General features: G+C 37.3%; 3 protein-coding genes across 6 annotated transcripts; all 3 read left to right on the top strand.

Moving 5' to 3' along the window:
• The first annotated feature begins 548 nt into the window (after nucleotides 1-548).
• Nucleotides 549-5327, top strand: LOC113751768. Of its 2 annotated transcripts, none has more exons than XM_027295894.1 (10): nucleotides 549-706; nucleotides 892-1022; nucleotides 1625-1783; nucleotides 2192-2251; nucleotides 2685-2780; nucleotides 3278-3370; nucleotides 3459-3602; nucleotides 4386-4493; nucleotides 4923-4974; nucleotides 5061-5327. In XM_027295894.1, the coding sequence occupies exons 2-10, from the start codon at nucleotides 924-926 to the stop codon at nucleotides 5093-5095; spliced, it is 846 nt and encodes a 281-aa protein (XP_027151695.1). In that variant the 5' UTR covers nucleotides 549-706; nucleotides 892-923; the 3' UTR covers nucleotides 5096-5327. The 2 variants fall into 2 exon arrangements, with proteins under 2 accessions (XP_027151695.1, XP_027151696.1); XM_027295895.1 differs by having other exon boundaries at nucleotides 812-1022.
• Nucleotides 5328-6967: 1640 nt separating this feature from the next.
• Nucleotides 6968-10840, top strand: LOC113752884. 3 transcript variants are annotated; one of them, XM_027296924.1, is made up of 5 exons: nucleotides 6968-7383; nucleotides 7602-7655; nucleotides 7986-8045; nucleotides 8349-8480; nucleotides 10557-10840. In XM_027296924.1, exons 1-4 carry the CDS (start codon nucleotides 7006-7008, stop codon nucleotides 8472-8474), a joined length of 618 nt encoding a protein of 205 aa, XP_027152725.1. In that variant the 5' UTR covers nucleotides 6968-7005; the 3' UTR covers nucleotides 8475-8480; nucleotides 10557-10840. The 3 variants fall into 3 exon arrangements, with proteins under 3 accessions (XP_027152725.1, XP_027152726.1, XP_027152724.1); XM_027296925.1 differs by lacking the exon at nucleotides 10557-10840 and adding an exon at nucleotides 8967-9220; XM_027296923.1 differs by lacking the exon at nucleotides 10557-10840 and having other exon boundaries at nucleotides 8349-8794.
• Nucleotides 10841-16255: 5415 nt separating this feature from the next.
• LOC113753159 (gibberellin-regulated protein 14) lies at nucleotides 16256-18598 on the top strand. Its single transcript, XM_027297258.1, has 4 exons — nucleotides 16256-16850; nucleotides 16997-17029; nucleotides 17721-18024; nucleotides 18134-18598. Exons 1-4 carry the CDS (start codon nucleotides 16791-16793, stop codon nucleotides 18316-18318), a joined length of 582 nt encoding a protein of 193 aa, XP_027153059.1. The 5' UTR covers nucleotides 16256-16790; the 3' UTR covers nucleotides 18319-18598.
• The last annotated feature ends 6921 nt before the right edge of the window (nucleotides 18599-25519 follow it).

Below are 25519 nucleotides of genomic sequence, written 5' to 3'. Positions count from 1 at the left end.
CAAAGATGTTGTAGATCTAGTGGCAGCTAAAATTTTGCAAAATTGAGCCATTAGGTTTACAAATATGGATCTACCCAAATAGTGGCCATACATATGTGTTGTGTAGGTCGAGTATTAAGTGGGTTGAATTCAGTGCAATCCAAACTCCACTCAAATGCAAATCCAGCAAAATATTTTTAACCAAACTCAGTAATGTTCACATAGCATAAAGCTCAGCCCATTAAATTTAGGGCCGAGTGAGCTGAGTTTGTGCTAGCCCAATCCAATTGATAAGTCTAGAAATAGATACAAAAGGACATCACAGCGAAAGGAAAATGTTTTTGCCACCAGAAGCGTCAAGCCTTCAACGCCTCTCTGTCCAGACCCCTAGATCAGACAGCGGGGAAGAGCAAGGGTTGCTAAGGCCTAGACTAGTACGCATTGGACTCTGGTGCCTGAAGCACATGGGCTTGAGGCAGTTACGAGGAACAAGAAGCTCATGCCACATTTTCACTTTCCCGCCAAAAGGCCCAGACGTTCTCTTCATCTCCCGTATCAGTTTATAATTTTGATGCTTTACTGTTGTTGGTCCTCCTGACTATACTGGAGACTGTGTGACCGAACAGACCTTCGGTCTTCAGCTTCGAAAGGGGAGGCTGCTGGTTTGAGAAGTGTAAACTCCTCGCTTGCCAGCTCATTCACCTCGATTTCCACTCTCATAATTAGGGTTTGTTTCTTCCTTTATTTCTTTCGAAAATGAAAAAGAAAGAAAGAAATTCAAGACCTCGTTGGTAGAATGCATGCTGATCGTTTCCGGAACTTTTATTTTTAGGTCAAATTGGGTTCCTTTATTTTTAGGTCAAATTGGGTGCAACAAAGAGTAATTTTGTGGCTTGCTGGTGATTTGTACAGCGTTTTCGAGTAGAAATAAAATAAGGCGTCAAATGGGGGACGAAAGGGACGTCTTTTGGGTGGTACGAAAGGGGGATATGATTGGGGTTTACAAGAGCATGAGTGATCTCCAATCTCTGCTTCGCGCCTCGGTAATGTTATTCTCCGGCGATTATTCTTTTCCTTTTTCCCCCCTTCTAATTTGAGCTATTCTTAGTAGTTCAGTTACTATTTATGGAGTTTAGTTAATTGTGTTTTTTTTCCCTAATGGAGTTTTCTAACGGCTAATATATTGCTGTTAGTTTGTAAAATCTTTTAGCTGAGTGTTCACTCTAAGCTGTGAAGGACTAGAAATTGCAGTTTTTCGTGCGCTGTCCGGAAATTGGTTTTTGTTTTAGAAAATTAGGCTGCCTTGAGATGCAAGAGGAGTGGTTATTCTTGTTAAAGAATCTTCTTCGGCTGAGTTACTTATTCCAATTCCATTTAGATATAGAGAGAACGTAAGCTGAGGAGTATCCTGCCACTCGTGGACTTAAGAACGCAATATATTCTATAGATCTTTTCGGACATGCTGTTTCCTGCCCTTTTTGAAATGTGTGCTAACAAACTGGTTGTGTAACTTGTGTTGACGTCAACTTTTGCTGTACTTTATTTCTGGCCACTGAACTGTTTCTGCACTTTTCTTAGATGAAGTTAAATTTTTAGGAAAATGTAACTGATCTAACCCATTGCTATAATTTTTCAATGTTTTCAGGTGAATGATCCTTCCATTAGTCTATGTAAGGGGTATTGCTTGTCTAAAGAAGCTGAGGAGTATCTTGCTTCTCGTGGACTTAAGAACGCAATATATTCTGTTGATGCTGCTGATGTTCAAGAAGATCTTTTTGGACATACTGTTTCTTGCCCTTTTCGGGTTAGATATTCTTATTTTTCGGTGCATTGAACTCTTCTATTCCCTATATCTTGTTAAAAGATTAGAGTTTCCTGACTTGTTCTAGTCTGATAGTGTGTGTTGCTGAGGTCTGTGTTGATGAGTAAGTCCTTAATTTGGAATCCTGAATAGGGGATTTCTACCGAGATCAATCCCTTGCCATGTCTCTTTAATTAATATTCTGTGGATGCATGTTCTGATCCTGTTTCCAAGATGTAATTGCATTCTCAAGATCCTTTTTTAATATTTTTTTAGCATTCTCAAGTTCATTTTAGCACAATTGAGTTATGCCATTTGCTAGAAATGCAAGCATAAAGTAGTTATTTACTGCATAAAGCAATGCAAACATCTTAAAATTCTATCTGATTGTGCTCTGTCTGATTGTTTCAGCAACCGGCTCCCACAAAAGAGAAAGCGGCTGTCAAGAACTTTCCTCAAAAGGGTTTGCAGGTGAACATCAAAATGAATGTAATACTGCATGCCTTTGTTTTGATGCTAGACTTTGGTATAGAAAAAATTTGGAGAAGTTTTATTAGGCGCCTAAGCTGTCAAGAATATGTTGACACTAGACTTTCCTTTAGTGTTGAGGTGGTGTAATAGTGTATTTAAGATAGCAGGGTCATCAACATAAGTTACAATAGCCCAAGCATGCAGTATTCCCAACTAAAAGTAGATGCCGGAGTCTTTATCTTTTGGTTTGCTGTTTGTGAAGTGTTTCTTCTTAGTCTGGTAGGTTATCTTGTTTAATTTCTTTCCTGCACATTTTTTTTTCCTTATGACCTATTGATTGTTGACCTTGGTAGGGAAAAGTGCTAGTAGTTATTTGTTGGGGATATCATCACTGTAATGAGGTTTTTTTTATCTTTTCCTTTTTCATGCACAGGAGGTAGCTGGATCAGCTTCTTTCTCAGCCAATCCTCAACAAAAGCATCCCAAAGTTGATAATTTCCTTAAAGTTCCTCCAGTTTCTTCTTATTGCGTAAGTTTTCATTATATTAAAAACCAGTTTCTAGAGTCACTTGTATGGACTGTTAATTGCATTTCACATGCTTTCAAAGGGCTCCTAGATTAGATTTGAAACCTGAAGCACTTGTAAGCTGCATTATGGCTTCAAATAAACTTTGCAGCTATTCATTTTCCTTTAGAAAACAGCAAGAAACTTAAGATCCTTCTCTGGCTTTTTCTCTGATGTTGGTTATGGTTTTTACTTTGTGCTTATACGCATCTAGCTAGATATGAAGACGGGTGCCCTAAGTTTACATTATGCATGAGCAACTTAATTGGAACTTAGATATCTGGCCTTTCTATGGATAAAGAAGTAACCATCCATCTAAAATCATCTTCAATGCTGATGCAGGAGGACTTTGTTTTCTGCAGAATGTGCTTCTATATTAGTTGATAAATGCATATAATGTGAATCTAGTCTATACAAATTTCATGCATATTGAATAGGTTAAACTCTGATTACAAATACAGTGTTCCTGTATTGTTGAGTTTGACGGTGCTTCAAAGGGAAATCCTGGACTTGCTGGCGCAGGTGCTGTTGTACGAGCTGCAGACGGAAGTATGGTATGCCTAAAATGTTGATATTCATATTTTGTACATGGCTATTTTTTGAGTAACTTGTAGCTCACAAATCTGAATGACATTTTGGAAGGTTTATCGATTGCGTGAAAGGTTGGGTGTTGCAACTAACAATGCTGCAGAATATCAAGGCGCAATTTTAGGTTTGAAGTTTGCTCTTGAAAAAGGGTTTAAGCACATACGTGTTCAAGGAGATTCCAAACTTGTCTGCATGCAGGTTAGTTCCATTCATGATACCTTGAAAGCTATTTTGAACTTAGGATCATCCTGTTGCTCTACGCATTTGTTCTTTTTCTTTTATGGGTTTTTGATTCTTGTTTATGTCTTTCTGGTTCTCCTTTGCATTTTAAAGTGTAAATGGACTGTACTTTCTCATCAATTAGTGTTTTCTGAAATACAAGGAACCTCTGTACTGTTAACTCCTAGAGTGTTTTACCTGATTACTTGAGCTAAAAAATGTTGGAAAAGAGTTACCTTGTGGTTTTCCAATTATTAAGAATGCCTTGCTTGTCAACTCTTAAATGCACTAGCTCATGTGCTTGTCAGTTTTGAAGAATACCTTGCTTGTGTGTTCTTCTTCTGTTGTTCATGCATAGAAAAACTGCATTCTTACAACGTTTGTCTTGAGTTAGTGCTACTTGGTCTTGACAAATGTTGATTCAATGAAAAGTTAGGTCTTCTTTCCAAATATCCCTTGTGGCTTTTCTATACCTTGAATTTAGTTTGCACATAAACCTTGAGGAGCCAAATCTATAGGTGTCTTGGTAAGCTATTTTTTTCTTGCCATTACTTAGTACCTGTTAAGCTTAAAGGAACTGGTGCTGTCCTGGATTGCTTTTGGTGTACTTGCTTTTATCTGATTTTAGTTTTGTGATTCAATATTGTTAAAGATTTTAAGCATGTTGTCACGTATCAGATTTGGTTTCATTTCGTTTATGTTTCCGGTGTGAGGACCTTGTAATTATTCTGTAAACTTACTTGAAAGATTCTTATGGAACAGGTTCAGGGTCTTTGGAAATGCAAAAACCAGAACATGGCTGAGTTGTGCAAGGTGGCCAAGGAGCTGAAGGATCAGTTTCAGACTTTTGATATCAATCATATTGACAGAGTAAGAATGAGCATCTCTTGTAGATTATTGGAGCTCTCAGAAATGGATAAAGAAATTCATATCAGTCAATTTTGCTAAGATTTTATTTTATTTTTTTGTTGAGAGGCTAGCATATTTTTGTAGACATGATAATAATAGTCTCACCTACTGGTTTTACCGCTCCTGGATGAAAATCAATTTCAGAAAATCTATAATATTCTTCCTCTGAAATTTCTTTAGTTTGTACCTCAATGTAGGATCAACAGGTTTTTCCTTTTGAACCTGTTGCTTGAATTGGACTCTTTATATGGTGTTCATTGGTGGTGTTAGATTTTAGATGAAAGAGTAGCTTTACCCTAAGATAGCATTGCATGATATCTGTTTCACGTCATCGCTATCTTTCTCTGTGCATCAACTGCATTCCGAGTTATTTTCTTGTCTATTTGCTAGGAGTTCAACACCGAAGCTGATGCCCAGGCAAATCTAGCTATATATTTGAAGAGTAAGACTCTGCAGGCCATTTCATGCTCTGCTTCTTATTTTCCTTTTGCATTTTAGAGCATGGCTAAGACATGGATTCCTTTGCAGGTGGAGAAGTTGAAGTGGATTGTGACGTAAAATAGCTGAAACGCCTCTAGCAATCCAACCATTAAGCTTTGAAGGAGGGAATCAATCGTGCCAGACATCTTTTGTTGTTGCTGTTGTCTGGTTCAGAACAAAGAGCTACTTGGTTTTGTGTCTGTACATGTTTAAAATGTTAGTTGTGAATGAGTTCTTATTATAATTCTATTTAGTTTATGGAATATTTATGCTAAAATAACTGATCTTATCAGTCGGGGACTCCGGTTTTGCTCAGCTCAGGGTATTCATTTTTTTTCTTTCCCTTTTTGGATTTTGAGGCGGAGGTATCTACAGCTTATAGGCTCCTTCCATTTATATGGGTTTGGATGCTTTGGGAAGAGGGAAAGACGATAAAAAATAAAAATTGAAATTGAAGGTTTCAACTGACAGTTGTCTTAGTTTGGGGGGCTAGGGGCTAAACAGAAATTAATCCAATTACATGTATAATACGCGAATGGTTTATCTTTTTCAATGTTCTACTCCAGTTTTTTGGGTTGTGCAGTTCCAAGGATGATGAACTCGTTGGCAAAAAGATGTGATGTATGTCTAGGGAGAAAAAAGCTCAGAAAAAAAAAAAACAATACGTGGCATAGGAGCACTAGTAGGACGCGGCCCAGTACAACACATCCGGGTAAGGTTTGGATGGTTGTAACGGTGGGCGACATGTAAGAATTTTTATTAAACATTTATAGTTTTCGAGCTGTGTTTTGATTTGCAGTGATAATTAAGGTGGGTGCAAGTCGAGTGTCGTTCCGTTCATTATTTGGCTGATCCGATCCGTTTCTTATGGGTCAGTCATTTTCTGATCTTTACCTTTGATATATCAGTGGGTATTCGGTTATAAGGTATCTGCATATGAGGTGGGTACTTGTCCCGCTCCATTTATTAATTTTTTTTAAAAAATAATTTATATTAATTTAATTTTATATTTTATATATTCATCCAAAATTGAATACATATTTTTTTTCGCAAAAAAAGTGTCCCACCAAGAAACAAGCATGAGAAGAAAATACAAAAAAAGAATTCAAAATTAATAAAAATTTGAAATAAGTAGCACATTTTTTTAAATATATGTTTCACATTAATTAAATTTTTTTTTATAAAACATAAGATCATGACCTCTATAAATGAATTTTGTGAATAAGTTATAATATCTCGTATTTGTAATACAATTTGTTCAATATAATTGCTTATTTAGCTTCAAAAATATTATTTTGTAATATGTATAGAAAAATAAAAATATATATATGCGGGACGGGTAGGATATACGCGAATTTTTAATTATATAAGTCTAATCCGTCTCGTATCTTAGCAGGTACTCGATCCTCTTTTGACCCTATCAATTAATATAGATTGGATATTCTAATTTTCGGATCAGATTAAATCGAATATGACGAATTTTTGAATTAGCGGATAATTTTACCCACGTCTAGTGATAATAATCACTCCACCCGATCTTTAAAAAGAAAGGGAAAAAAGAAGCAAATAATAGAAACTAGAATAAAACTAGTCCCACGGGACTTGGTTTATCTACCCGGACTTTAAAAAGAAAGAAAAAAGAAGAAGAAGAAGAAGCAAGTAATAGAAACTAGAATAAAACCAATCCCACACACACGGGATCTTCAGTGCCACTTTTTCAGTATCAATTCAGTGTCACTTTTATATTTATGTCAAGTGTTCTGTTTATTTAATTTGTCATGTACTGTTTATTTAAATTTCTTCTATCATCGCGTGATAAGTGGGATTAACATTGAATTTGGTACCGAATAGTGACATTGAATTTGGTACCGACTAGTGGCATAGAGAAACCAAACTGGTCCCACGGGACTTAGCTTGACCGCGGTTGGCGGATAACATACAGGATCGGGTGTGGATTTTAACACAGTAGATAGTGAGCGCATCAAACGAACAAATGGTTCCAACTGCAAACACAATGATGACCTCATCTGCTGCATTTTCAATTTGCAGAAGCATTTCTCCGTCTTCTTCCTCTCCCACCACTTCACCTACTGGCGTTCGACCTCGGTTCTTTCGGTTCCCAAACCATACTACCTCCATTGCTTATCCTTTACTTTTTGCTGCCATTTATTCCCCTATTTTGACAAAGCTTCCGACAACGAGAAAGCTACGCTCTTTTGTTGCAGCAGCCGAAGACGAAACCCTGGTTCCAGAGGCTGAACAGCAAGCAGATGAAGCAGCGTCCTCTACTCCTCCGCCGCCAGCAGCCACCACCGATCAGACTGTCTCTGTTACCGTCTCGCCTTCTGATATCCTTACCATGTTCTTTCAGGTACCCCCTTTGGCTTTATTAATTTTCAGTTACTAGTTATTTGCTATTACCATTGTTGTTGTTGCTGTTGTTCTTTTTTTTGGAGTGGGAAAGGGGGGGGGGGGTTGAACGAGGCGACTACTATTACCATTACTAGTTGCAATCTCCGTAATTTGTAGAATAATGGCAGAATTATCCAACCTTGTCATCATTTTCTTTTTCAAATCGCAATTGTACAGGCTGAAGGAACAATGAACGAGACAGCGATTCCAACAGTTACAAAAGCATTAGAGGTATACAATCTTACTGCCTTCCTTGTTCAGTTCGTGTGGTTTGGAATCTTCATCTGCCTTAGCGTATCTGCTACTGCCAGTTTTACGTTTCCGTCATCGAACTAGCTTCATTTGTAAATTTTGGATCAAGTTGTGCAAGGAGATTTTACTGTATTGGCGCTTTCTTTTAGCCTTTTTACTCTCGGCTTTACTTTTGCTCTCCATAAACTGATAAACTTGTTTTAAAGATTTGCATAATGGGGGATGGTTATCTATCTTTGACATTCAGTAATTGTCTTCGAAGATCTGCATCTTCACCTGCATTTTGCTTTTCCTATGTACGTTATGTAGGAAACAGAGGGCGTTGCAGACCTAAAAGTGCAAGTTCTTGAAGGTATTGCAAGTGTAGAGGTAAGCTAACCTGATCTTTTTTTAGTAACTTTAGATCTCAGGGTGGAAAGCACAAGTATCAATTAACTACTTATATAAATTTACAACTGTTTACAATGTTAGGAAGCAAAGTGATATAAATAAGTTGGTCCAAATCCCAATCTAGTTTGATTATTGAAGTCAACTAGCACTCCCTTCCCCTTTTTCCCAACCCAATCTTGGGGGCAAGTCATAGAGCATGCAGGTTCTGCTAGTTTTAATTATAATATCGTCTCAGTATCTGTTCAAACAGTTTTTAAGTTCATTCCGCTCTGTTCTTTGCAGTTGACAAAGCAAACAACTGTGCAAGCTACAGGTGTGGCTTCAAATTTGGTTGAGGTGATACAAAGTAAAGGCTTCAAGTTACAGACATTAAATTTGAGCTTCCAGGATGAAGAAGACTTCAGCTAGACAAATGTACGATGATTTTCTCATTTGCACTTTAATGTATCAAGTTCTCTATGTGCTCGGCCTAAATTTTGGAATGCTCCATTAAGTGTATCTGTATGAGTGCTAGTAGAATTTTGGGGTTGTTAATGTAATTCACGTTCAGATAGGATGCATTTCATTGTTTACAATTTAATGCCACTGAGTTGTTGCTTTTTTCCTTCATTTATTAGGACTATTAAGTTAACATTCAGATTGGATAATTTTCATTGTTGATTACAGTTTTACTGCTGCCGAGTTGTTACTTTATTCCTTCATTTGTTAGGACTATTAAGTTAAATTTAGAGCTGGGCTGCTCAATCATCCAGTGACCTTTGCAGTATAGATTCTTCATTTTTTTTTACCAATCTATCTTGTTTGTTTTTTCCAAGATTGATTGTGGATTTTATCCTTTAGTTTGACCCATGAACTTGCCTAATCTTTCCACATTGTTAAGCATTTTGAGGCTTTACGCAGAACGTAGCATGCAGGTGTCCATGTAAAATCTCACGAGGGGGAGCAAATGAGCATGCTTCTTAGCACATTCTAAAATTCCATTGCTCCATGCACTACTGTTCCTATTGCTTTTTCAGCATCCTCCCTCCAAGCATCATGTTGGGTTCAGGGCACTCAATTTTGTCCTAATAATTTGTGAGATTGGTCATTTTTGGTGAGCAATAGCTGTGTGGACGCATCAGCTAATTGGAGTTTGAGTTAGGACTAGCTAAATTGAGTTTTAGTTTGCAATCAGGACTCATACATCTGGACCACTGGGCTGTGGGAGGGGGGGGGGGGGATCCTCCGGAGGCTAGCAAGGGAGACCTTGGCAGCGGATGTTGCAAAAGCTTCTTCATGTAGTCTACTGTAAATGTTTAATGGGCTTTGCCCTCCATCTTTGAAAATGACATGCCTTATTTTCTTCACTTTTGTCAGGATAGTCATGTCAAGGCATTTTGTTTATGTACGTATTTTATGCTTGTAAACATATTACCGTATTAAGAGTGTGCCAATCTTGGTAATGTGTGTTATGCTTGCTACCTTTTCATACACTTTTTGTTGCCTCGAAATCTGCTGTGAAATCAGGGTGATATACACATATAGCTATTTGCGTTTAATATTTCTAAAGTTAGTATAGCTGCAATTTTATATTAAAACACTTTTAGCATTAAGCTCCATTAATAATCATCTTCCTAGTTATTGAAGCCATTATTTCCACTTCCTGGAAATTTAGGCGCTAACTTTTTTTTTTCCTGGTAGCACATAGTAGTTTGTGTTCATGCAAGTGATGAAACAATTGGCATGGAAAGGGTGTTCTGGTAGTCTAGCATTCGCCGTATGCTTTAAAGTTGCAATAGATATACTGAAAATGAGGGAAGTACAATCCCTTTGCCCTTCCTGTGTAGTGTTGTGCTTGAATGTCTATAAATTGTTAGATTACCTTGAGCTTGTGTACTGTTTGGAGCTCCTAAATTTAGATTGATTTGAGAATTTCATGCATGTGATTTGATAATCATCTTATCTGGACAAATGACTGACTGAGAAAGTGGAAAAGGAATAGTCGGGTGAAAGATAGCGGAAGGCTTTGGTATTTAAACAGTTACAGGGATGCAAAGGAAAAGTGGAGGTTCATTGTGTGTGTGGGGTATTTTTTTCCCTTTTTCTTTTTCTGGGTTAGAGAAGGAAGTGATTAATTACAAATGTACAAAAAGGGGGAAGTTCATTAGTAAGTTAGTAACTGGAGAATAACATATTTGTCATCGTCGGCAACATCTTATTCAGCTAGATGGATTGGAAGAGTTTCCTTCTTATGATTGCTTCTGGCAATCTGCCAAGGATTTATTTATCTGAGATGCCTTTATATTATTCAGTCTCAGTAACATTCGGAGAAGTGATTAACCAGGGGGGTAATAATTACCTCTATGTTCCTGCACATGTATTTTCATTGCTGATTTACCGGTTTGCCCGGCAGCTTCTTGCTTGGGATCTTTCGCTGTGTTACAGAAAGAGCCTCTTAGATTTGACAGGTTCATCCCCGAAGGTACTAAATTGTTGATTACATGTAAATAGGCGATAAAGTTGGAAGACGGCCTATATTCAGTGCCAGTGGGGTGCGTTTGAACTGAAGCCGCTGCAAGATGTCGCCTAGTAATAAATTCTTCGTCATTGCAAGTATTTTGGAGCTGGATGTAACTGTCTAGATGAAATATAAAATCTGGAGTCGACCCCAGCAAACTTTGATGTCTGCGGGAGACGTTTCTTTATATCCAAAGATCAGGGCATGCACTATGCAGGCAGGTGATATCATGGTTGGGTTGAAATATAAACAAAAACTTTCTTGCAATTACAGCGCCAACTGCAATCTCTTCAATACGATACTTAAACTAAAAATTAAAACTCGTCTTCTGCTTCTATTCTCAATACTAAACGGGCAGATCTGCATAACCCAAGGCTATTGCTTGATCTTGCATGCTCTGGTCATTTGTCTTATCCATGAAAAATCAGTTAAATACATCGGTTCTAAATGAAACTCAACTCCACTCCAGAATTTGTAGGACCTAATACTCCTGGGGACACAAATATCTGATAGCTTTCATCTGGCAAAGTGATACAAGGCAATTACATTACAGTACATGAAACTAATGAGAACCCATATAATGTTGCCCTAATTTGGTCAAATTTTTGAGCTTCGATCCACATGCTTCCGAAGGTCGTAACCTAGCTGTTCCTATAAACCGACAAGTGGAGCAGTTCGATCAAGAAGGTCAAAAGTTTTTGGGTAGAAAAAACTAAGAAATCTTGCCTAGATTGGTGCCGCAAAGCCTTAAACTATTGCTGTCATCGAACTGCGGTGGAGAGAGAAAATATTAGTTTAGCAGACAAATGCATTGAGCCCAGAGAGTCCGCATCTCAGAAATTTCATAATCTCCTTGGCTGCCTTCATCCGGGGAAGCTGGTATCGACAGTGAATCGGCATTAATTCCAGCTTTTCATGTTTCTGCTTTAACAAGCAATAGCATGTTGTTGTTTCTCTACTTCATTCTATATAAACCGAGTGTTTTTCATTGCTCAATTCATCAACTAACAACATTTCCACAACAGTATCTAGTTCTTCTTGCCAGATTCCACTGACCATTATGGCCCTGAAGTCTGAGCTCTTTCTTCTGGCCTTCCTGGTCCTAGTTAGCACCAAGGTATGTATGTAACTTATTTATCACATTTACTAGGGCTCTCAACTATTACTCCCTTCACTTTCATGCACGAATGTATCATTCATAATGTGTGGAAGGGAAAGACTAAATCCAAACCATGTATTCTGCACCTTCAAGACATTAACTTGTGAAAGGTGTGGACATAAGATAAAGGGGTTAAGATCTAGCCTTTCTCAATGTGGAATTAAGTCATTGCAATGCGTACACGCTCAAACACCATTCAGCAGCGCATTTTCCTCTTTGTTGCCTTCTCTAATCGCGTTCTTAACAAGAATAGGAATAGGTTTTCCTTTGTGCTTCAATTTAGTGAGTACTAGTGTTCATTGTTTGTTTAACCTGCTACTTTGTACTTGTAGGTCACATCAATGGAAGAGGATATCCTCACAGAGGTAATTCTGATCAAATTTTGCACCTCCTACCATATTTACTTGTAATTTCCTGTTCTCCACGTGTGAACCTCGGACTTCCTAAATTTAATCATGTCACGAGACCAAATCTTAAATTAGTTTATGCAATGGCAATCCAAGAGTTTTTCTTGGTCTTCGTCGTACAAGACCGCCAATCCATCCTCATTCTATCAAAGTTGACGAAACATGGTATGGTATGGCAGTTTTTAGTCTCTAGTCCTTAAACTGATGTCTTTTCTATCTATTTGCAGCATCGTCATGGTGCCAAATCCCCTGCTCATGCACCAGTAAAGCCGCCGGTCCCCTCACCAAAGAAGGCTCCAGTGTACCCACCAGAGAAGGCTCCCGCCTATCCCCCTAAGAAAGCTCCCACCTATCCCCCAAAGGTGGCTCCAATTTATCCGCCCAAGAAGGCTCCTGCATACCCTCCCAAAATTTCTCCAGTTCATTCCCCGTCTAAGCATAACCATGGTACTAAATTTCTAAATCTGAATTCTTCATCCTACTGCGTATGATCAGATGTTATTCATGTCTTCAGCGATAAACATGGCCTTGAATGGAATTGAAAGAAAGCCATCTTCTCGTTATCTATCTAGTATCTAAAACTACTAGTACAGCAAACTGAACTTCCTCCTTGCAATCAATGTGACTTTGTATCCATGTATCTATCCAGGTGACTGTGTCAAATTGTGCATGGAATACTGCCAGAAGGCGGAGTCGAAAAGGGGATGCCTGAGGATTTGCGTACCCTGCTGCGACCAGTACCAGTGCGTCCCCGGACGTCCGGAGAAGAAGTGCGTCACCTGGGACAAAGTGTGGTACCATAACGACTACGTCCCCTGCCCCACCCCCAAGAAATATTAAATCGTCCACAGATGCCCCTTCTATTTCTTGTTATACTCCATAGTGATTTCTGTTCTTTCATTTGCTATTGTATCGGCTTGATCATGTAACGAATAATCATCCCAGGCTTCACTGGGTAATTTATGTTTTCCTAGTGGTTGTTTGCAAAAAAGTCAGAATCTGCTCTGTTTTTTTTTTTTTTTTTCATTATGAAAGATGGCCTATTTTGTGATTGCTTGAACTTCTCTCTTCTCCTCGATAATTTCTCTGTCATTCGAGAGATCAGTCTCCTATCAACTGTACCAGTTCATACAATTTCAACCGTTCCCTGATCGAAACTACCCGTATCTAGTGCTAAACAAATCAGTGAGTTGGGCACACAAGAACTCGAAGTTCCTTGTTGGACGGTAGGCAGGGGGATCAAAACCACGGCTTGTGCTTGACCTAGAACTGTGCTTAAGTGCACTCTTGTGAGTTCTGAAGTCTGTGCTGAACAAGCACGACTACGTGTATTTTATTGTCAAAGAAGGGTCAACATGTTTGGATAATAAGTTAATTGTTGTAACATTTTGATTGAAAAAGATAAAATTGTCTATTGAAATATGTATTTATGATGCAAGTAAATAATTTTTGAACAAATAAGTGCCATCCAAAAGCTTGTGTTATTTTTGCTTTACTCGAAATATATATACTACTATATGATTTGGTGAAAATATTAGTAGTGCTTTTTCTGAAATGTTGAAGTTTTCGTGTGGTGTGACGGCTATTTAATTTTAAAATTGGGCAACGAAATGCATGCACATACTTTCGCACAAAAAAAAGTGATAATTTCAGAAACCTCCCCTAAGATTTCTAACTATTTCACTAGTATCCCCTGAAGTTTTTGACAATTTTACTAGTCTCCTTTGAAATTTGTAAAATTACACAAATCTCTTCTGAAATTAAGGTTTTGATAACAAAGTTAATCCAATTAAAAAAATAACATTAAAAAGTATTTCAAGGAGGGAGATGAAACTTTTAATCCATAAATACCCCTTATGCGTGTTTTTATGTCGTATTAATAAAAGAATAAAAATAATTAAAAGTTAGAAACAATTAATACACACATTTAACCACTCAAAAAGTTCATATTTAATAAATTAGACAACACAAATAAATAACAAAACTATACTAATAATTACAAGATTCAGCAAAATAGACTAATCATCTCTTTTAACATGATGTTTGCTATGATTATCATGATTTTGAACAGAAAAATTTTCAAAATTTGGTTTTCTTTTCCTTCATTTCAAATTTTTTTGAAACTCTTAAAATTATAACAATTGTAAAGTAATTTTATGGAAATAAGGAAGAAAGGAGGGAAAAGGAAGGCAAAATTCGAAATTTTTTTTATTCAAAATTACAAAGATCATAGTAAACATCATGTTAAAAGAGATGACTAGTCTGTTTTGTTGAATTTTGTAATCATTAGTGTAGTTTTAGTACTTATTTATGTTGTCTAATTTATTAAATATGAACTTTAAAATACATGCATAAAGAGTATTTATGGAATAAAATTTTCATCTTTCTTCTTAAAGTAATTTTTTGATGTAACTTTTTCCAATTGGACTAACTTTGTCATCAAAACCTTAACCTTAAGGGAGGTTTATGAAATTATCCCAAAAAAAAAAAAGTAATGCATTTGCATAAACACCGCCGGAGAAAGTTATAACACTAAAACGCCGTCGTCGCTGTAGATTTGCACTTAAACGCCAGTAGATTTAAATCATTGTCAGTAGCCCGCCACCAATTCCACCCTCCCACGAAAAGAGAAGAAACGAGAAATTTTTGTTAGGCCAAAATAGATGAATCTATTGGGCCTAGGGTCAATCATGTGACAGAAGCCAGACCCTGGTCCACAACCGTCTTAAAAGCCTTTTAAAGCCCATTATGAATCTACATCAAAGACAGTTCGACTGTCCATTTTCATTACAAACTCTCTCCCTCTCTCTCAACAATAGTAAAGTGAAAGTGGGAGTTTGGTTTGGTAAAAACAATTTAGTGTGATCTTTTGTGATTTCAATTTTAACTTTCAAATTAGCTATTAACCAATAAACACATATACTAGTAAAACTTAATTGCTTAATTGTCAATATATTATAACCCTTTAAACTACGTAAATACAAAACTACTTATCCTTACACAATTATAAACTCCTCCTTACACAATTATTATATATCAAATTAAACATCGCATAACTTCTAAAATCTTCATCTTTCCAACTTCTAAATTATCACTCCATAAGGACTCTTTTTGTAGTCTATCATGACAAAGTAATTCTCCCGTTTCATCTCTTTACTTGGTGCGTTTTGTTGGGATGGAGATCATTCATCGATCCATATTTCTTTTTCCCGTTTCATCAATCCATACTTTCTCCAACAGTGTTTTTAGCCATAGAATATATATATATAGAAAGCATACCATGCTCAAGGAATACAAGAAGTGTAATGGGAAGTACACCTTAACCTAAAACAAGTACACTAATCATACACAACGGTACCGTGTCTTGACAAGACCATCGTTTTTCTCTGCATCTTTATCCACCGGGAGGATTGGAACGTAGTCCTAATTAAGTTTCCCTAGTATGATCAATTTGGACAGGCGGACATGGCCAAAATCAAAGTTTTTTTTTTTTTTTTCTAAAGACGATAACTGTTGTATAACCTAATCTATCCTACATGGAGAGAGGAGTCAGACCTAAGAAGGTTCAGGGGTAATATGGATAGGACTGAACTATCATCAGATCAAATAAGTACACTATGTATCCGTTTGAATTTTTTAAACAAAATCACTTTTAACATAGCAATTGATAAGAGATAAGATTTGAATTCTTAACTTCCATCTCATCAAACTTTAATGCTTTGGCAGTTGTCACTAAACCGGTGGTTAAAAGCACATGAGATAGCACACGACCAAAAATCAGTAAAGAGGTAGAGAATATCTGACTCGCACAGTCCAGCTGCAGAAATCAAATTACATTTATGTTTTATGATCGCCAGATCCTCCCACCCCCTCTCCTCTCCCCAATCCCGCGGAGGGGCCCCAAAAAATTGAAGGCTCTGGAACATTGGGTTGCCATTAAAAGCTTTTGTACGGGTACCACCATAGCCCATTCACTATGGCTTGCCAGCTCTTCGGAGATGGGAGCCAACTGGCAAGTCAAACTCGTACTAATGGAACCTTAGCAGGAAGGAAGGAAGGAGACAGGATGAATCCATTACTTAAAAGACTCCAAACCACAGTTTCTCGTAAAATGATCACCATCCAGAAGCCAGTTGCCGCAGATTATCATACCTGACGTTTGGATGGTTCATTGATCAATCGCAAAGCAAGTGCTCAGAATATGTCTTAAAAAAAAATTGATATTACCAGTTTCCAAGGCAGAGTTGGTATGGCATGTGTCTGTCGGCAGTAAAAAGTATCGTACCAGTCCATCTAATGGCAAATAAGAAAAGATATATACTAGTATTATCTGCTGCTGCTGCAGGTTTGACCAACAGCATGCCTGTTGGCCCTGAGCCTTCCTCCCTCGCTTAGGTTGGATTCAGCACAAAAATCCATATCTGATCATTTCTTCTTTTTTGGTAGTAATCAATTTGATGTGGTGAATCAGGACCGAGTCGTCTGTAATGCAATTAATTTTGGTTAGCAGGCAGGCCCTCCTCAGGCGAGGTAGCTGCCACCACATTAGTCGCCACTTTAACTCTCGTCTGGTGTCTCTATATAAACAACCGTAGTTGGATACTGCTAGTCGCTCACTCACTGGCAAACTTCTCCAAGTTCTTTAGTTCCTAAGCAAGCAAATGGCCTTAAAAGTAGTTATGCTTCTGGCATTATCCTCTTTTTTCCTAATCACAACAAGGGTATACCTCATTTACACTTCTACTGTAGTGTATATATTTCATGCATTTGTTATTTCTAACTGCTAAGCTTTTGTTCTTCATGGTTCCCTGAATTTTAACTTCCGTCTCTAATTAAATGTCTTTTTCCTGCCTTCATTGATTCAAAGGTTTCATCGTGGGGCGAGGAACTCTTTGTCAAGGTAACGCTCAGACAATTTTCAGCTCCTTACTCCTCTTCTGCAAATAAACTGCGAAAAATAGCTAAAGGAAAACACTTCGACGGGGTTGATTGATGCCCATTTTTTCTGTAAAATCGGCTCACAGCTTATCACTTAGCATTATTACTTGTACGGTACAAGAGTGGCTGTGAAGTACTCCCATTCTTCGGTAGGGCATGACAAATAAAAGATCTGTTATATGCTAACACGCCTTCTCGGCCCTCCTTTTGTTTTTGTATCCGCAGAAGTTAAAAGAGACCTTTACTTTGTATTGTTTAACATCGAGTGTAAGTGTTCCCATGACTTGCAGAGAACGTAGAAAGTCCACCGTATTGTCTTTCATGACATGCAACCTTCTCGTCTTTATCTTTGTTTTTCTTTTTGTTTCCTTTTATTTCATTTTTCTCAGACTTTTTTTGGCATAATAATCATGAATTGGAAGCTTATACTGATAAAATTATGCAAGTTATGCCTTGAAAAAAAACTGATTTTGGTAGCTAAAATGGGCTGTATCGATTTGATACTCTGCAGTAATTGTGATATTTGTTTACTTTAGACTAAAGACCGCTGCCTAATATCTTTTCACAGTACGTGCGAGCTTTGATTGTAATCTTTGATTTTACGAGCAATGCTCTACATACACAGCATGATAGAACCACAAGTTGCTTTACAGGACATCACCCAAAAAGCGCCTCCGCCACCAATCAAGGCATCTGAAGGTTCCCCGCCAGCCCCCGCAACTGAGGCTTCACCACCACCGCCGCCGCCAATTTACAAACCAGTCCCTGTTCCGCCACCAGCCAAGAAACTGCCTCCTCCTTCTCCACCTCTTAAGGCCTTGCCCCCTCCTCCGCCAGTTTATAAGCCAGTTCCACCTCTACCTGTCAAGAAACCACCAGTGCCGTTGCCCCCTCCTCCGCCAGTCAGAGCACCAGCTCCTCCCTCCCCAATGAAGCCCCCGCCAAGAAACACAAAAGGTGAGCAACCTGCGGCCCCACTATTAGACTGCTTTACAGAATTTAGTTTCAAGGGATATCACACGGTTTTCTTGAATCATGTACCTATAAATTATGTACGCTTGTGCAGAATGCTTTCCCCTATGCGCGGTTAGGTGCAAGTTGCATTCGAGAAAGAATGTATGCTTAAGGGCATGCGTGACCTGTTGCGACAGATGCAAGTGCGTTCCTCCAGGGCAATACGGCAACCGAGAAAAATGTGGCAAATGTTATGCTACAATGACCACCCGTGGCGGCAGGCTCAAATGCCCCTAATTAGCTTAATTCCCCCTTTACAAATTACTACTACGCCACTTTCTTTCAGTTTTCCTTGTTCATCCTCAAGGAGATGGTCTAAAAGCTATCTGATCTTCTTTGGGTTGACGAGCTGATGATTTCTTAGATATCATAGATCAAGCGGTGCGGGGTTTGATTTGTTTCTTGTAGTAATTTGATTAATTAAGAGGTTTATCATAATAATAAGTTGTACTAGTAAAAAGTGTCTCTCAAGTCTCATCATCGATGAAGAAGATGAATTGCGTTTCTGCGCTGCTTATGTTTATGTTTAGTACCTTGACTTTCAACTGACTTCTTGACAAAAGACTTTCAACGGATTTATCTTTGTACTGCTACGAAATAACTCTAAAAATTTTCCGAGTAAAAGGGGAGCCTACTCTGCTCTCTCGAGTGTTTGACAATAATATTTGAATGAGATCGTGGGTAAGGCAAACCCAAATCCAATCCAAACCATTTTGTACTACAATGAGAGATGATCATTGGTGCAAATTTTTTCTAAATTAAATTTAATTTACGCCTTTATTGATCGACCTTCTTTTCGCCCATGTCCTTCTAAATACACTACTGTTGTATTACTTATTAGCTGATCAGTAACCGCGTGAAAAATCCACTGTTGTACTTAGGGATGGCAACGGGGCATCCCCGCCCGCTGCCTACAAACTCCCCCCGCCCCGTCCCCGCCTCCCACTCGCCCCGTCCCGCTTCCCCCGCGGGTGCCCCCGCAAAGTTAATAAAATTTTTCCCGCTGAGTTAATAAAATTTTATTATAGTTAAATTTTAATAAATAATCAAATACTAAAATATCAACACATTATCAAGTTATTATTTATTTTAATTTTATAATTGAAACTCATAAAAACAATCAAACAAAAGTTATTTGAATACAATCCAACATGATGAAATAAATACAACTAAAATAGTTAAGTTTTCACTTTTGGTACAAATACAATCACTAATTCATTATTGTGTTTGTGCTTTTTTTTGAGAAAAAAGTGTTATTCTATTAAGTGTAATTAGAAATTTAGTATAAATGTATTAGTAAATTTAGTATAATTAATTAATAAATTATATTAGTAGACATGTCTAATTATTCGTATAATTGATAATATCAATTATATTACATACATTAATATATATTATATAATACATCTAACTAATAATATCATTATCATAAGTTTATAACTAATTAAATTACATATTATATATATATATATATTTATTTTTTTTTTTTTTTGCGGGTGGCGGGGCAGGGGTATACTCCCCCGCCCTCCGCCCCGAGAGCCCCCGTGGGGCCATTGCCGCGGGCACCCGTCCCATTGCTATCCTTAGTTGTACTCGGCTTTGATCTTGTTTGGCAGACAAGTTTTTTAAAAATTTTAGTTATAGTAATTTCAAAAAAAAATTAAAATTTTAAAATTTAAAATTTAAAATATTGGAAAAATATATTTTAAAAAATTTTAAAAAAACTTATATAGAAAGTTACAATAAAATTTTAGACAAACACTCAAAAAATTCACTTGTCAAACGGGACCGAGACAAATGTCACAGTAGCATTTCTCTTGTATAGTTAATGAAAGTGTCAGGAGGATGACAGTTCATTTTATGGGAATGGAAAAATCACCAACCAAATACATGTTTTTCCCAACCAACTTTCGCTAGAGGAATTGGCCAACATATGGGGTGGGAGGTAAGGGTTCAAACCTTACCTCTTGTCACATGGATTGTGGGGTAGGAGTTAAAGGTTCAAATCTTACCTCTTATGCGACTTCTTCTAAATCTATATTTGTTTTAATTTGATAGTGGTTCAGCTCCGTCGATACTTTCGACCTAATTGAACCACTTCTCTTAGAGTAAGTTAGGAAAAAATACATATTTTTCCTTTGCTTTTCTTTGTGCTTCTAAATGGGAATATATACTTATAGTAAGAAATTTAGATTAAACTTCTACTAAAATTTACTATTTGTAGAAGTACGAAAATTGAGGAAATGGGAAGGATACTTCTTAAACAAAATTTTCGTACGTCATAGTCACCCCTTCCGTTTTGATATGAAAAAGAGGACTTCTTCCCAGGAGGACTTGACATGCGGGAGCTTGTTAGATGTTTTTTTTTATTTATTTTAAAATTTTTTATACTAGTGTTTTGACCCGTGCTGTGCACGGGATTATATTTCAAATCAAAATAATATTGTATATATTTATATATTATGGTACAGAATAATAAATATATATATACTAAAAATTTTAAAGAAGTGATGCTTAATATTTTGAAAAAAAAATCTATAATGATTTATATGATAAAAGAATTGTTAATGCATTTAAGGAGAATGTTAGGTTGGGTAGTAAGGTGAGAAGAGTTTTCTTAAAAAAAGTCAATTTATCAATATCTGACAAAATATATTATGTTATACTCATATATCAATACTTATAATATAAAAAAATAAATTATAACCAATTTATTTTCTTCCATTTTTAGAAAAAAAATCTTTCTCCTATCTTGTAACCCTATAATTGTTGAATGCATTTAGATTAGCATTTTTCATAAACTTTAACGGATATTTAAAAAAAAATCTCCGTAATATGTGTTTTTAGAATTCTCAAAATTATTAAAAATCACCATCATTTCTCTCTTCCCTTATCCGACACCTAGTCATTAGATGCCTCTTACGACTTTCATATCTTCTATCATGGTACCACTCTCTCTATTATTATTTTTTTTATCATCTCGGTCATATTCCTGCAATCCCCTTTATTTTTCTCTCCCTTCTCTGCCCATTCTTGTAACTCATATTTCTTTTTCAACCTTTCCTGCCACTTTCAACTTCTCACCATTTTCTTCCCTCTCTCCCCTTATACCTAACCTCTAAATTCATATCCCTGCAACCTAATATATTTAACTTTACCTATCATAATGAAAATATAAATTTGAAAATTGATTACAATTGTTGCAATTATTAGTATCTAATAATGGGAATGAAAAACTGATAATATCTATAATATCCTCAAGTACTACAATCAATATATATATATATTTAACATAGCAAATACATATTTACATATGAAGACAGCAATAAGAATACATAAATAATTAATGATATCAAAAGTTATCCTTAGTGTTTGGGTTTTGCACTCTTATTCAAATCTAATGTCAAATTTAGGCAAGATATATACAAATTGTGAGGCCCCAGTCCGCTCTTAAGCTGATGAGGGTTATTCGTTCATCGGTGAGGTGGATTCGGGTTTTTATCGCCCGTCTTTTCTACATTTTTCTTTATTGGAAATTTTTCCCAGATAATTTTCCTGAGTAAATATAGGTTTTAGATGAGTTTTCAAGTATCGGGTAGGTTTTGAGAAATTAAGAACGTATATCGGACGTGGGACCCACTAGTGCGAAAAGTTCGGAAAAAATTCGGCCAATTAGGTTAAGTTCCGGATACTGGGTGAAATTTATCGGGTGTTAGGAGATAAGTAGAGGAGGTGATTTGATTGATGTGAGAGGAAAAAGAAAAGATAGGAGTGCATTAATGGAGGTGACAAGTGTCACCATTGTATTGGAAGTAACTTAAGATTTACTATTCATTTTTGTTGACATTTTGACCAATTGGTTAAATATCCTAAATTAACCAAAATTCATTCATTTCTTACCTTCTTGGTGGCCGGCCCTCTTGAGCTAAAAAGGAAGAGAAAACTCTTCAAAATCTTGGTAACTACCTAGCTCAAATCATCCAACCAAGTGCTTGATCAAGTTTCTACTCCATAAACTCTATCCCTTTGGTGCTAGTGAGTGGTTTAGTGAAACTTGTTTGAAGAGCTAAGGTGGCCAACATCTCTACCTCTCTTGTTACTAGGTGAGTGGTATGTGAATTTCCTCTTACACCTAATGATGCTTAAGTTATGCTTAGTAGTGGCTAAAGTGATGATATTTGTGATTTATTTCTTGATTTGAAGTGATTTGGTGAAGTTTTTATATTTTTGAGGAATTTTCTGGTTTAATATGAATGTGTTGTTGTGGTCATCTATGATGGTTGATAATGAGGGGAAAAGACTCTAGTAGGTGTGAATTAGTGATAATTGTAACCAATTTTGGGTTTGGATTGAATTGTGGAAAGTTAGGGTTTTATCACCCCTTATTCTGTCCGGTTTTGGATCATAGGGTTAGAGGCCGAATTGGACTTTTCTTAAAACATTAAAGTTGTAGGTATTGATGTGTTTGAGGTGTCTGTAAAATTTCAGGTCATTTGGAGTAGTGTAGAGTGAGATATGTCGATTTTACTGTTGCTGTTCTGGGTTGATCAGAATGTGCGAACTGCGTTTGAACTCATCTGTTTTGACTGGCATTGCTTTCGATTTGGATGTTGAGGTCTTCTGATGAAATGTAGCCCTGTTTCTAAGCTTTCGAATGGCTTTGGAATTTCTGGATTTGGACTTGTGTAGGCTGAGTTATGATGTTTGTACTAGGATACGGTTTGTGAACCTGTTTTGCGATTCTGGTATAGTGTCTTGCATTTTTGACCTTGTTATCTTCAAAACTGGACAAAGTTGCCTTCTTCAACATTGTAGCCCCTTAAGTTCTGAATATTTCTGTAAAGTTTCAAGTCAAACGGAGTAGTGTATTATGAGTTATAGACAGAACACTCAGGCCTGTTTTTAGACATTAGTTTGGGTACGTTTTGCATTTCAGCTTCTGACCGTGGGGGTTTTCATTTTGATCCTGTACGATCTAGATTTTGATTCCTTCATAAGAAATGTAGTTCTTGGTCACAGCTTCGAAACGCTATAAAGTGCGTCAAAATCCGAGTCCCGTAGCTCGAGTTATGATCGAAATAAGAATGCATGTCAGAACTGTTTTATATCCGGACAGTTTATGACTGGAGCTTTGGCTTCACGTTTGACTAGGTTACAAGCTGTTTGGGCTTGCGACCAAAACACCAAACTTATAGCCCTATATCAGAGCTTTCTAACGCCCTTGGAATTTCATGAATCGGATTTATAAAACCTGAGATATAGCCGAGCAAATAAGGCCTGCCCGTGAAAATGACCATTTTCTGGTCAGATCTGTTTTGGTCCTGATGACCAACTTCCGTTCCGAATTTGGATTGCCGACCTTCATGAAAGTTGTTCCATCTGGAATGAACTATCTAACTGCCAATTTTCAGCTCTTTTGTCCATGTGTAGCATAGAAAACAGTTTGCACTCAAAACTGACCATTTGTGCATTGGCCAGATTTCGTAAGTGATTGTGTTTGGTTCATTTGGGACTGAAGCCTCCAGTTTTAGTTCTGGATGTCTTCATAACAGTTGTTGTTCATCCTTTAAGCTTCGATATGGCGTCTCATATGCCTTAATCCGATATTCGTAGCTCAACTTATGATTAAAATAGAAACGAGTGTCAAATCTGCCGTTTCCGCTAACGGCCGTTTCCGTTTCCGTCCGTCATATGTACGTGCGCGCGTGCCGTTTTTGCCGTTTTGTTTGTTTGAGGCACGATAGTAGCCGTTTACGATATTATGTGACACAATCTCCTATTTCAGACGGTGGTGAGCTGGGCGGATCTGGTGGGGTCCACTACTAGCTGTTCGTTTCGATCCGACTTCGTACTTTTGCTATTTCCGTTTTGAGTAAGTATTCAGGCCGCTCTTACGTGTTAGTTGCTTATGTGTTTCGATATACATGAAAAGGGTATCTAGGCGAGGGTGTACTTTATCGCACTCGACCTAAACCCGAATTTGTGCACATATTTGTACATGACATGTGTATGTGACTCATTTTGGAACCCAACCCCTTGAGCTAGTGGCTCGGGGTAACTTTTGAATAACTTTGTGAAGTTTGTGAGTTTGGGGCCCGATCTCGTGACCTAGACGGACTATTCGAGCCGGTTAGGGCTTGGTCGAAGTCAGTCCAACTTAGTCTGAGGTCCCCAAGTTCGTGAATCCGGTTCACCGAGAGTGTGGACCAAGTTTGTGACCCGAGCTTGTGACTCAAGCTCAAGTTTGTGATTTCGTTCGTCCGGGCAAGTTTGTGAGGTGACTGGCCAGTGAGGGTGATAAGGTGTCGGTGGGTGTACAAGTGAAGTTCTACGGACCATTATGTGTAGTCGACGGAGCGTCGGCAGGAGATCATACATGGCGCATGAATTGGCTTTGGAGCCACCTGTATCCTTATTATGTGATGTTACTTTTCTGCTTTTGCTTTACTCCTACTGTGTAAATGTGGTTACGTGAAATTTACGTTTACCCTGTTTACTTACTAAGTTTCTAACTTACCCCGTTCTCTTTGTTTTCCTTAGCAGGGGACGACGCGGGGAACTTTGGGTCTCTGCCGTTAGTATAGTTAGGTCTCGTGTGTAATAGTTGGACAGTTAGGATGTTTGTTTTTGTTTTGGTGGTTTGTATAAGGACCCTCCTTAGGGTCTACCTTTTGCTGGTTGTTGTTATAGTATATTAGAGAGGTTTGGCTGGATGCATGTGAAGATGTAAATAGACTTTTGGTGGTTGTATATATTATGAATCGTGTTCTTGTGGCTTAAAAGCGTTTTATTAGCTTTAAGTTTTGAGTCCTGACGCGAGCTAGGCAGGCGGCCCGCCGATACCCTTGGGTTCGCCCTTGGGAGAAGTGGGGTCGTCACACAAATTAAGTAGTATTTTAGGGTTGAATGTTCAATATCTTTCTCTTAAACTATAATGTTACTTTTTAAAAAAATTTTGGTAGAATTGGTGTTGTTATTATCATTATTTTTTTTTATCAAAATTGAATATTTAAAAAAAAATTTCCACGTTAAAAGGCTAGTAGTACTTTGTTTTTTATTTAGTGATTTCATAATTTGGATTTCATGAATGGTACCATTCTTGATTTTTTATGGGAATGGAAAAATCACCAACCAAATACATGTTTTTCCCAACCAACTTTCGCTAGAGGAATTGGCCAACATATGGGGTGGGAGGTAAGGGTTCAAACCTTACCTCTTGTCACATGGATTGTGGGGTGGGAGTTAAAGGTTCAAATCTTACCTCTTATGCGACTTCTTCTAAATCTATATTCGTTTTAATTTGATAGTGGTTCAGCTCCGTCAATAATTTCGATCTAATTGAACCACTTCTCTTATAGTAGGTTAGGAAAAAATACATATTTTTCCTTTGCTTTTCTTTGTGCTTCTAAATGGGAAGATATACTTATAGTAAGAAATT

The sequence above is a fragment of the Coffea eugenioides genome, chromosome 11 (genome assembly GCF_003713205.1).
Source record: "Coffea eugenioides isolate CCC68of chromosome 11, Ceug_1.0, whole genome shotgun sequence".
Classification (NCBI taxonomy): domain Eukaryota; kingdom Viridiplantae; phylum Streptophyta; class Magnoliopsida; order Gentianales; family Rubiaceae; genus Coffea; species Coffea eugenioides.
Note: the sequence above shows the minus strand (reverse complement) of the source record. Positions and strands in the feature narration are given on the sequence as shown.

Coding starts and splice junctions, on each gene's coding strand:
- LOC113752884 (XM_027296924.1), top strand. CDS start 7,006: ATGGTTCCAACTGCAAACACAATGATGACCTCATCTGCTGCATTTTCA. Junction 7,656..7,985: donor CAGTTACAAAAGCATTAGAG/GTATACAATCTT, acceptor TACGTTATGTAG/GAAACAGAGGGCGTTGCAGA. Junction 8,046..8,348: donor AAGGTATTGCAAGTGTAGAG/GTAAGCTAACCT, acceptor TGTTCTTTGCAG/TTGACAAAGCAAACAACTGT.
- LOC113751768 (XM_027295894.1), top strand. CDS start 924: ATGGGGGACGAAAGGGACGTCTTTTGGGTGGTACGAAAGGGGGATATG. Junction 1,784..2,191: donor CTGTTTCTTGCCCTTTTCGG/GTTAGATATTCT, acceptor TGATTGTTTCAG/CAACCGGCTCCCACAAAAGA. Junction 3,371..3,458: donor GAGCTGCAGACGGAAGTATG/GTATGCCTAAAA, acceptor ACATTTTGGAAG/GTTTATCGATTGCGTGAAAG.
- LOC113753159 (XM_027297258.1), top strand. CDS start 16,791: ATGGCCTTAAAAGTAGTTATGCTTCTGGCATTATCCTCTTTTTTCCTA. Junction 16,851..16,996: donor TTTTCCTAATCACAACAAGG/GTATACCTCATT, acceptor ATTGATTCAAAG/GTTTCATCGTGGGGCGAGGA. Junction 18,025..18,133: donor CCCGCCAAGAAACACAAAAG/GTGAGCAACCTG, acceptor ACGCTTGTGCAG/AATGCTTTCCCCTATGCGCG.